The 12,423-nt window shown below is 42.9% G+C and overlaps 1 protein-coding gene across 1 annotated transcript in view; it reads right to left on the bottom strand.

Moving 5' to 3' along the window:
* Positions 1-12,423, bottom strand: part of LOC306735353 (ryanodine receptor 3) — a gene marked incomplete at both ends in the record, with an annotated part of 100,267 nt that overhangs the window by 29,019 nt on the left and 58,825 nt on the right. Inside the window, 12 exons of the mRNA XM_079216813.1 lie at positions 228-368; positions 1,150-1,240; positions 1,491-1,711; positions 2,409-2,578; positions 3,153-3,273; positions 3,356-3,464; positions 3,612-3,798; positions 3,997-4,132; positions 4,261-4,364; positions 6,252-6,381; positions 6,931-7,045; positions 7,168-7,441. Coding sequence (XP_079072939.1) covers positions 228-368; positions 1,150-1,240; positions 1,491-1,711; positions 2,409-2,578; positions 3,153-3,273; positions 3,356-3,464; positions 3,612-3,798; positions 3,997-4,132; positions 4,261-4,364; positions 6,252-6,381; positions 6,931-7,045; positions 7,168-7,441 — 1,799 coding nt within the window. The remainder of the gene's footprint in view (positions 1-227; positions 369-1,149; positions 1,241-1,490; positions 1,712-2,408; positions 2,579-3,152; positions 3,274-3,355; positions 3,465-3,611; positions 3,799-3,996; positions 4,133-4,260; positions 4,365-6,251; positions 6,382-6,930; positions 7,046-7,167; positions 7,442-12,423) is intronic.

Genomic DNA, 12,423 nt, shown 5'->3' on the forward strand with positions numbered 1-12,423 from the left:
CCCATAACTCCCTCGCATACATGCATGTTAATCAGGACTGTGGTGAATGAAGCGACTTTTATTTCACCGTGTATCACTTTTGTGGAGCATTTCTGGTATTGCAATCTCTTACAAAATGTTTAACAAGCGGTAGATGTCAGCCTTTTGCCAAACAGACGTTAATGTAGCATAATGAAGTCACAATGAAATTGCAAAGGACACAAAAAAAGACTTGAGTGTCGTCTCACCCTCTGGGACAGAGAATCAAATACTCCCCAGAAGATTTTCTTGGTGAGCAGCAGTTCATCCTCAGATGCTGTGCCGTAGCTGCCCCAGCCCGATGGGAGGCAATAGTACTTCCAGTTCTGCTCATAGTGGTTGGTTAGCAGCTGGAGAACACACACAGAGCAAAGGTCAAGACAAGCAGAGAGAAAAATAAACAGAATTTAGTGAACAGAGGCTCTTAACTGTGTTTTTTTAATTACATGAGACAAGTAAGCAGCCTAAAGATATGCTCACCATACACTGGCATTGAGCCATGCATGTGTAGCGCATAGCACCTCAAAGGAAATCAGTTCTCCCACAAATCAGCACAGATGAAATCCAAATGTGTACATGAAGGTAGAACAAGTGTGTAAACCCTTTCACAGGCCAGTCACAACCTATCACATCTTCAGTATTTCTCTTGTGTGTTCCAGACTGATTGAGTAGCGCAGTGGAGTCAACAAGCCTGTAATCACACAGTCCAATACTTCAGCCCCTTGTTCTCCCTCCTGCAGCTGCCCACAGCAGATGATTAATACCGTAGGTGTGTTAGAAATGTTCACCTTTGAGTATGCGTGTGTATCTGAGAGACAGAGGTGTACACCAATAATATTACATTAAATGTACACCTGCAATAGAGTTGGTGGAAATTGGATGTTGGTACTTCACCACTAAGCTGATTAATAAAGTCTAATAAACTGAAGGAGTAAAGTGAGACCAGCAGCGACGACAAATAGAACACACGTTGAGTTATGGAGAAAAGTAAAGAAAAGAAAAGACAGAGACGATTATGCAAACAGGAAACAACTAAAACTGAGTCATGCGAGCAGAGCAACAAGCAACAATAGATAAGGCAAAATATGAGATGGCAAAGGGATTGAAAAAAGTGAAGAAATCATTGCCCACTCTGAGAGGCATCTTGCAGTAATCGGTCAGCAAGGGCACATCAAAGACAAGGCGGTGAAGGAGCTGCTGCAACATGGAGGGACGAAGGTGCCTGCAGAAAAAGGTTAGAGATAAGAGTGCTGCTGCCCTGAGCTGCCTTTAACAAGAATCACATCTTCAGACTCTAACCACTTTTATCGCACAGATTTAGAGGGATTATAAAGAAACAAGGCCCTCAGCTATCATGGAGTTTTGCTAGAAAGCAGATCAAATGTGCTGTTGATCTTTGCTATTCTGGCCGGCTGAATGTTTGGTGTATCACTAGTCAAAAGATTTTATAAAGCTCTTCTAATGCTCCTTACTTGCAGACAGCCAGCAGGCACTCCTCTATGGCGTCTCTCTGGGCCTTGGTGAGTGAACGGCCTTTGGAAAGGCGGTAGATGGTGTGGAGAGTGGAGTCGATGAGGGTGGCGTAGTGCTCGGTGCCGGCAAAGAGAGGGGCGCAGCGGGTGAGGAGGGGGAGCATGGCGGAGCCGATGAAGCGGTTCATGGCCAGGGCCGTCTCTGTGGTACATAGACCCTCCTGTGGAAAGAACGGGTCACAGGTCATGCAACATGAGATTACTTCATTTATTAAAGTAAGACTATGTAATTTCAGAAAGGAAATAACACATTCTTCCCTGAGAAAAGAAAGGTTTTATGTTGCAAGAGGTTACAGCCTTACTTGGTCTGGTAGGACTGCTGGCTCATGTTAGCATGCTGCTGTTTAACGGCTATTACGGAGTCAGGCACCTGACTTCATAACTATTCTCTACTTGTACACCCAAATTCTGTGTTAGCATCCTGTACTTGTTACTTGTGGCCACAGAGGCCACAGTTCAAGAGAAGTTATATCGTCTTGCTTAATAATAAACGTGTGTATTTGATGACCATTTTCATGTCTTGTAAATAACCTTGCAAAATATATCAGAAAGCTCCACAAACTAAATAAATAATAATATGTATTTCAAATTTGACATATTATGTGATGGATTAATTTGAGCCATAAGTCTGCAAACTTTGGATTTGAGAGTTTAAAGAGAAACATCGTAAACTTGTTCTTGATAAATAGGAGTAAAGAACAATAAATTAATCAACCAAAAAGAAACTTGAGCCAAGGCTTAATAGGGAGTTCCTCATTAATATAAAAGGTTGCCCAATAATATTGATCTCTAAACCCCTTGATGAAGTTCATGTTACATTCATTACTTCTCCTCCGTGTCGTTGGCAGCTTTACCCACCGTATCCAGAGAGGTAGCAGCCCTCAGGTCAGGAAGGAAGCCCACTTCGAGCAGGTGAAGAAGAAAGCTCTGGTCCTCGATACCATACACCCTGTCCAAAAACAGCACCATGGGGGCCTTGTGATCTGCACAGAAGCAGGCCGACATGTCCGGCTCAGTCACCGACCCATCTGAGAGAGATCAAGACGGGGAGAGGAAGGCACAACATATAGAGTAAACCACTCAGGTGTGAAGCCGTGAAATACTCGGAGAACAGCCAGCCCACAGTGCATAATGGAAAGTCTTTTCTAATTAGGAAAGCCTTGTATTTTCATTAGGCAGCATGCAGCAACATGCCGATCAGAGTTTTTCTGGAGCTGGAGCCACGGCACGCTGTCTTTGGTCTTGGCCTGTTGACAGAGCTTATGTGGCTCTGGGCAGCAACTTTAAGAGGCGAGTCCTGAAATGCTTATGCAGATCAATCAATAGAGCAAGACAGCTCGCTATAGAAATTATCTGGCTTACTCGGAGCTATGAGAGAGTGCAGTAAAGCGTTGTGCTGATTAAAAAGGCATGAGCAGTGAAATGTAATCAATAACCTTCTGCCTTGCAATGAATGTGCAGACTTTCTTAAGCCATTGTGCCTTCACATGAGCTAGACATAGTGTAGTAGCATGCAAAGGAAAAGGGTGTGTCCTCCAAATGAAGTATAAATGTGTGCTGTATGCTGCCCTGTGTTATTACAGTCAACATCCTGACCAGTACCTTTGTTGGTGATGGGCATTTTGAGCGGTATGCTGATAATTCCCACGAGGTCTTCAGTAGGCACCAGAGAGCGCAGGATGGCACGGATACGCAGAGCTTCACCTTTCCCCTTGTTGATGAGCTGAAGAAGGGAAAAGGAAGTGAAAAAAATGGAAAAATCGGAGGAAAACAACAAATAAATTCACGATTTCTATCAAACATACATGCATCTCTGGAGCGCAACGTCCCAACAGGTCAATGAGTGCAGAGTAGAAGGACATGATGGCATTGCCCATGTGTACAACCTCCTCCTCATCATCCCCATCAGCAGACCTAACAGTGGAAAAAGGACAAAAAGTTCAGGAAGAACAGACACAGAGAATAAACATTTCTCAGGAGCATCACAGTAAAGATGCGAGCAAAGGGGGATAAGCAGCTAATCCTAAAGTCCCCGGTAATGATTAGATAAGTTTTGCTTACACGTCAGAGCTGATTCCATGCACAGAGCCCGGCAGGTCCAGGGCTGGTGTCTCAGAGATCTTGATGGCTTCCTTCATGGCAGCCAGCAGGCCGTTCCCTCCCTCCCCCCTCAGTGCAGGTCCAAAACACTCTGGGCGACGAATGAGCAGCTTGACCACAACACTGGAGTTCTCCTCTACGCTCTCACCTGGAATACAGACATCAAATCATAGGAGTACATACATAAAAGAACATACATCATTAATGTCAGCAAGAAAACACAACACATAAACACACTGTAGCTCGAACATAAACACCTCTATCCCCAAATGTGCTTTTACTACATGTCTAGACAGAGATACAGTAACCGAAAAAAGGAGAGAGCAGATGGTGACTGCAGTCTTACCGTTGACAAAGACAGCAAACCGTAGGAAGGAAAGGTAACGCTCCCCCTCAATGGGGTTCCAGCCGATGTCTGGGTAACCTTTAGCCAGGAGAATTGGACAACTCTGGAGACCACAGCCTGCTAAGTAGGTGACCACCTGCAGGTATACCACATAAGGTCACATATAGATACAATACTCATTTAGCTCCAATCTCTTCATCCTGGGTCATTTCAAATTGTGTCTCTCCTTTTACAGACTACGGCGTAACAAAGGTTGAGTCGTACCTTGTCCAGATCAGGCTCCTCCAGTGCCAGGGCCAGGCCGTTGTTGTCCATCACAGAGGAAGCAGCCACGTCTAGAGGAGTGGAGCCCCTCATTGCTGGGGAAGCTACAATATGAAGCACACTGGTAGCATCAACTATTTATGCTGTGGTATTTCGTTTAAGCCTGTGTCTGTGTTCTCATTTCAACAAACAGCAGGGGGTGATGTTTTTCACTCCAACACTTCCAACAGCTGGTGAACATTAGTGTGGAAGGAAAGTTTCCTCACCAATTTGCTATGGACACATGTAGTCATAAAAGATTCCACAGGGTTTATGGGAACCAGCTTGTGTCGCACTGTGCACACAAACACCTCGTCTATAATGCTGTGGTTGCAGCTTCTATGTTTTAATTGTGAATTTTTATGATTTTATTCTTAGATTTTGTTTTTGTTTTGCTGTCACATAACTTGTTGAAACATGTTTAATGAGCATGCCTGGCTGCATGTGTGTGTGCATCCAGGGGAGACGCTCTCTGAGACTGTGGCACAGACATCTTCTAACAGAATGGGAGATGAGTCGCTCTCTTCGCTGATAGATTCTCAGCACTCAGACTCACAATTACACACACACGTCTTCTGAGGTGCAAGGGTAATATATGTGAGCTCACAGGCGCAGCACAAGTCCTATTATGGCAAAAGGCTGGTGACAATGTGTCACCCGTATTGATGAGGATGCTGGCGTCTTTCATCCATCCTAGAGGTGGTTGTACAGGTGTGTTCGGCCTGCAGCATCAATCTTCTTTAAGAATATCCTCTAGCACAGGGGGGCCCAATACGTCGATCGCGATTGACCGGTCGATCGCAGAGGCAGTGCGGGTAGATCGCATTGCCATTAAAAAAAAAACGTTAACGACAAAACCCAGCTTCCAGTGTGCAAATTAATGTCAATCACCACGGATGCTGTGACCGCTATGGTCGGCCGCTTGAATGGATGTATTGCCAAGTACAGGACGATGTTTTCCCCGACTTCCTTAATTACCACTGCATAATACACCAACAAGCATTATGCGCTAAAATGCTAAACATGAAAGAGATCATGGACGTGGCAACGAAGATCGCCTATTCGAGCGAGAGCTCTTCAAAGACGGCTGTTCTACACACTGATGTAAGATGGCTTAGTAGAGCTCTGTCCTGAGATAACGGAGTTCCTCCATGTTGGCAGACTTGGCATTTTTAACCGATCTGTTGAATGAGCTTAATTTAGAGCTGCAAGCGAAAGGCAAAACCGTGGTTGATATGATCAGCTCAGTTAATGCTTTCGAACGGAAAATGCAACATCTGTCCTCAAAGCTGCTGCGCCATGATTCGAGGAACTTGCAAAAACCTGGCGTCAGAGCTGGAGAGGCAACGGAAGGCGTGTGCGCAACTTGACAGGTGCGTGCTACACAGAGCAGCTTGAAAAGTGTCTGTCAGAGTTTATTTATGTGAGTCAGCCTTTTCCCACATGAAACATATTAAGTCCAGTACCATTCCACCATAACTGACGACCATTTGGAAGTCTGCCTGAGGCTGGCTACCAGCAGCTACTGTCCGGACTATGCAACCCTGCTGGTTCCATTCAGTGAAGTCATCAGAGTAAAATGTAATGGCCAAAAATGTACAGAATTGTATTGTGTCATAAGGGTTTATGCAGTTATGCAAGGTACGCCAATATTGTAAATATAAAGTATACTCTGTATATTTATACATTAATAATGCTATACATACATATATATCATTTTATACATTAATAATGCTATATATACATATATATGTATATATTGAAAAAGTAGCTCGTGAGCCAAAAAAGTGTGGGCACCCCTGCTGTATGTTGGTTGATTCCTGAACGAGTCATGTGGTCTTCATCCAGGAAAATTATATTTTTGCTCAGCATCTTTGAGCTAATCCTTAAGCAGCATGATGATGGGAAATAGTAAGAGTGGCAGTTAAACAGGGACATGGAGATGTACCCACCTAGGCCCACGCTGCTGTTCTCCAGCAGGTAGCTGAGGTGGTCGAACATGGCTTTCTGGTTCTGACGGCTGATACGGCAGAAGTAGCACAGGAAGCGACAGCAGCTGGCCACCATCTTGGGGAAGGCAATTTCCTGTGGAATGGCACATACAGGTTAAGTAGGTCAAACATCTTCCCTGGTTGGATTTTGTTGAATAATTTTTCCGGGAACAGGCTCATGTATTTACAGCCTGGACACAAATATAGTAACTTGTCTCGACATTGCTAAAAAATGTCACTGTAATTTGATACTAAGTGGCTTTTGAGAGGTTGTTGCTTTATTCTGGGGTGCGGAGTTTATTGTATTGACTTTCTCCCGGTTTGTTATTATAAAGTCTCCTGCATGGGTTGAATCCTAATTAACGTCTAAAAAGCCTGACACCTCACACACGGCCAACCCCACTTTGCCCTTTCTGCCCTCCATCCTCTGATGCCGTCAGCCTGAGGAGAAAGCCCACCTACTGGGACCACGTCTTCATTAATACACGCTTACAAATGATAATGCACAAGATTGCACTCAGACACAAACTTTCTCAGTGAGCAACATCACTTTTTGGCAGGATGGAGCACTGAACTCTGTGGGTGCCTCTTTAACAGTCTGTGGAAGCAGAGAGAAATATAGATATAGAAGTTGTTTAACCTGGGATTTGTGTCCTCCGAGCACATTGACCATGACCTCCATAACAGTCTCATGCATGCCCAGTATTCTCATCAGGTTGGGGTGCTGGTAGAAGACTTTGTTGTTCATGATGTCACTTGAGGGGGGAACAAAATACATAATTGATACTTAACAATTCAGTTAAGTAAATTCAGTAAAAACAGATAACTCAAGTATATTTAACACAAGTAGAGCTCCTCTGAGGCAACCACAACATACCCAAGTCCATCAATCATGAGCTTCTCCTCCTCTTTCCCCATACGAACCGACAGCAAAGATCTGATCTGACCGAGGGCAGCCAGGAGGTTGATGGTGTCCTGGACCGAGGCAGCACTGATGGTGTAAGTCTTCCTCATGGCCCGGAGAAGCTCCCCAATGCTGTCATACTGCCTCCTCAGGAGGCTGAACATCTTGCGAACCAGCTCTGAGTCCAGAATGTGACACTCCTGGGCCCAGCTGACCATTGTCTGGGAAATCAGCTCCTTCAGATTAGCTGGAAAGAAAGTTGGGTAAATATGACTGATCCTTTCCACTTTTTTTTTTTAAATAACTTTGTGGTGGCAGGGGCGTGGTTAGCTCAGCTGGAGAGGGGGGAGGAGAGAAGCGACTCAGGGAACAGGTGTCGGGATGAGACCTAATTGGCCTCAGCTGGAGCAGATTGAGTGTGTGTTGTGTGTCTTGGCTATATAAGCCATAAAATGGTCAGAGGAAGAGGAGAGGGGCGAGGAATGCAGGTCCCAATAAAGACATTGCCAAACAGCATCAAGGTCTGCGTGTGTCATTTGGGCTGGGGGAGACTCGGAGGGAACGAATCTTGTTACAAACTTGTTTGCACCACAAATGAAACTTGTGGCATGAAAAGCCAGAGGACTGGCACTTTAACATTATTCGGTAACAGCAGTTAACTCAAAGGTGAGATGACACCGGTTCAGGGACCAGTCAGAATGAAAATACACGATTTAACACAGTTAAAGCAGCAACATTTGTCTTGGTGGCAGCTTAAATAGCTGTAAACACATATTGACATATTAAGGCCTAATAAAGTTGTTGGGAATGTGTTAGCAAACAGTTTAAAAATAGTTAAACATTCAGCAGACACGGAGAAACAAAACTATATTCATTCATTTGAGAGTCCCGTATCAGGTCACTCGGCAAAAGTCCAATATTGACTGTCACTTTAGTTCTTTTTTGTGTTATGAGAGCAGTGACAAATGTGGGGCAAAAAACTCAAAACAATGAGCTGAAAGATGCTAAAATACTCAGTTAAGTGGAGAAACGGAAGTGGTACCAATGAAAATGAGTAATTTCAATGACATGGAAATATTGACTACAGCAGCTTTAATGATGCGTAGTTAATTAACATAATTATAATAATGATTTGTGTGGCTTGAGTGAAGCTAATATAACGGCACGCATGTATCGGTCACTTCTACAAGCCTAAGCCTCTAAAGGGGAGGTAATCAGCTGTGTTTCAACAATGTCAGCTAGTTATTTTCTTCTATTCTATCAGAAAGAAAACACAGATACAAGCTCATTCATGAAAAGGCAAATTTTCAGTATAGAGGAAGCCCTGTTGGGTCACGAATAAGGGAGGGGGAGTGGAAGTATTAATAGTCCGGTACAGTAAATGATTCTGCTTCTGTGGTTAAACTGAGACATTTGTTTGGACAGCTCGTATGTGGGTTACCCTTAAGGATTCATTAAAACTGGATCAATAGTTTGGTGAGGGTATTCTCTGGGTATGAATACACAAAGGGCAGAAAGACATCAATTAAACCACTCGGAACCATAAAAGATGGCTCTATTTATACACAATTGATTCCTTAAAAGTATTGCAATTAGGTGATTGTGTTTTTAAGACCCCTGTGTCCGTTTGGTTGATTGGATTTGTTGGTTTTCCAAAGACAATTTTACACGAGGCTGTCAATCACTGCAAGTGGGAATGTGTGTGTGTGTTTTGTGTGATGGGTGGGGAGCCCGCAGAATGCCACTGTCAGCGGTAACCGATCCCGCCGCAGAGAGTTGCGTGGGTGTCGGAGAAAGGGCAGAAGCACCAGCTTGCTCCAAAATGAGAAGCAACATTTCTTCCTCTCAGCCAAGATGCTTCCCAACACCTAACGCTCATTCTGTCACACTATCAAACACGCGCTCTCTCGTTCCGTCGGTTTTGCTCTTGGCCACACCCCGCCAGCTTCTTCCCTTCACGACACCCCAACAAACAAATCGGACCGGTCCACTGGAACTGGAAGCCAGAGGTTTTTATGGTGTGAGAGATCACACACCATCCCGATGCTTTCACACACATTTCTTTAAGGCAAGTCATCATGTCTGAACATTAAATGCTTCTGGTGGATAAACCATTTATCAGAAGAGGAAAACGACTGCTGCGACCCTCTCGCTTCATTCCTATGAAATAATGGCAAAGACGACTATCCCTTTGGTGTCTTCAGGCTCTCACTGTGCAAGAAGGACAAGTTATAGCTGGCGTAACAGTACAGAATGCATCATGTCATCTTACATCTGGTCCATCCTCCTGCATCCTGGCCAACTATCATCTTATGTATTCTGAAAATATACCACCTGTACTATATGTGATAGGTAGGCTTTCAGCCTGGTAATGCCTGGTAATGCCACCATGTCAGCATCCCTCTCTCTGGAAGATCCGACCTTTGCCTCTCTCACTAGAAGGCACAGACCTAGAGACTATTATTGTCTCATTAAGAACTGATATACACAGGTAGCGCTCAGAATCTGTAAAGCCAGACATATAGTGGACTATCTGAGTGCTAAGTAACAGCACACACACACACACACTCACACCATACACACACTTATATGCCGTCAACTAAATACAACAACACCACACAATAGCGACCAATATGAGAGTACACACAGTTAACACATCACAGCATCATGGACAGCATCATGGAAGAGGGGAGGGGCACCACCAGTACACCACCCAATTTGTCTGGTAGGAAGTCGAGAAAAATAAGGGTAAGAGGGCTGAGGTCAGTTCATGCAAAAAGGAAAAACACAAAAATATTAGCAAACCCTTGCAGTTGGCTCCAACATTTCTATAGCTCATTCATCTATTATATCAGCTGAATCTCAGCTGAGACTCCACAGATTTCACAATAGTCGTATGACACCCACAACCAAAACTCACTGAACTAGCAGCCGAAGAAGAGAAAGAAAGCTTTACAAAGCAAGACCCTGAAATGATGTCTTACTTTTGCTTTTTCATTTTTAAAAGCTGTGTTCGAGGGCATATCACCATGGCTACTGGCTATTTCAATGTCTCTGGATAATTTCTGAGCTGATTCCAGCAGTCTGTATTCATTTGCATGGCAAAGAGGAGCATTTTCACTCTGCCTTTTTCCTCCAGCATCGACTAGCCCATCATCAGCCTTCCATGAGAAAACACGGTCTATGTCTCAATCTGGTGCGTGAATTATGGCACTGAACTCATCCTAAAGACATTGGTCAGCAGATTGGTCCTAATAAAGTCTCAGAATGTAAAGTCTGATTGATTGATATTTCAAAACAAAGCCAAACACAGTTGTATTTATATGGAATTAACCCCTATAGTGAGACGTAAATGCTAGGGCGTAGGTTTGCATATGGTCCATAGGGACTAGTCACGACCAAAGTTTGGGAAAGACACAATTGTCCCCACCAATACGCCAAAAATATTTTGCACAATATATTTGAAAACTCATTCAGATTATTATCTATACTATTTTCGTCGCCCAGAAGAGAGAAAAAAAACATTTCCATGTTTTCCAATGCGCCTGCGAGACAAGATGCTGTCATTTAATTGGCTGACGTGGCGAGTCAGAAACACTACGTGACTCGTGACTTGCAGAAAGAGATGTAGTGCAGGTTGAGGAAGCAGCAGCTGGACCATCAGGGCTTCAGGTGAGGTCTTACTCATGGCATTTTGTTAAGAAATACCATGCATTAGCAATGCAATTGGAGGACGTTTGGGGAATCTGACCACATGTCAGTGTTGCACCCTTAAAACGAACTGTTATTAAAACAAGTCCCAGGTTAAACACAAGCACACGTTTTCGTCTTCAGCCTGCATACTGCACGTCTTCCTACTCCTCTCTTAAAGAGACAGCGCTCTCTTCTACAGGGTCAATACAATACTGTCTTCTCTTCACAATCACATGCAGTATGTGTGCAGGTAATCAATGTTCTCAAACATTGGAATAACAACATATGAATTAACTTAAACACACATTTTATGTAAATTATTAGGAATGGAAACAGTTGTATTAAATCAGTAAGACATATGAAATAACATATTTCAGGGCACTACACCAGCACTTTTGGGTTGTGAATCATGTGATGTTGAATAAAAAAACAAGGCTGTTCCATAAAACCTGAACCTATTACCTAAATATTCTAAATTGTTTTCAAAATAAATACATATACTATAAGGTCTACATTTATTCATTAAGGCATTATTTTGAAATGCATTCAGGAAACTCAGAAATCCAGTGCAGATGTAGTGCATACAAATACATCAAAAGAAAAGAAAATACAATTAGCTAATCATTGCATAAAGGAGGAAAGCACTATATTTATAGCCTATTAAGTGCTGCAGAATAGATTTATATTTTATTACTGTTATTATGTTTAAATCAGTTCCAAGTTATACAAATGTTAAAGTTTGCCTGTTCAACATAATATCAACTAAGTTTTTTGTATATGGCGGGGGGATAGATAGATAGATAGATAGATAGATAGATAGATAGATAGATAGATAGATAGATAGATAGATAGAAAGATAGATCTCCCTGAGCAAAAAAAACAGTCTAGTTGTAGATCTAGTTTGTGGAAAGCTCTTGTTGAATATCAAATCAAAAAATGAATCACAGCAAGCTTACTATCAACATGCAGTTTGGGCAGTATACTATAATGATTCAAAGAAAAATCATTTTTAGCGGATAAGAATTTGCCTGCATAAATTATTCCCTTGACGCCTACAGCTGTTACAGAAGTAGATGTGATGCTCCTGAACTGCAGCTGCCACCACAAACCAGCATTCTAATCAATCATCCCACACACAAGAGCCTGCAGAGACCATACCCATCCAAAGCACTCTTTTCAGGAGGAATGCACACTCCTCTGTTTTCATCCAGCCTTGCTCCTTGGAGATCTGTGTAGTGGTCTGAAATGCTCCACACCAGGGTCATACCAAATCCAAATGGAGAGATAGCCTTTCAGCATCACGTACTTCATCCCAAATTAATCCAATTGCATCTCGGACACTTTCTGTTACTGGCATCCAGTTGAGGGCCGTCAGGGCCTTCTAAGCCTTCTCTGCTGGCCTAAACAGAATCACAAAGTTATAGCTATTTTATAAAAACATTTTACTTTTTTTTTTTATATAATTAAAAGTTATAGCTATTTATAATGTAATTGTTTTTCACAAATACACTACATGTATTCTAATTATTTTTCCCT

The sequence above is a fragment of the Taurulus bubalis genome (assembly GCF_910589615.1).
Source record: "Taurulus bubalis genome assembly, chromosome: 4".
In the NCBI taxonomy this organism is placed as follows: Eukaryota; Metazoa; Chordata; class Actinopteri; order Perciformes; family Cottidae; genus Taurulus; species Taurulus bubalis.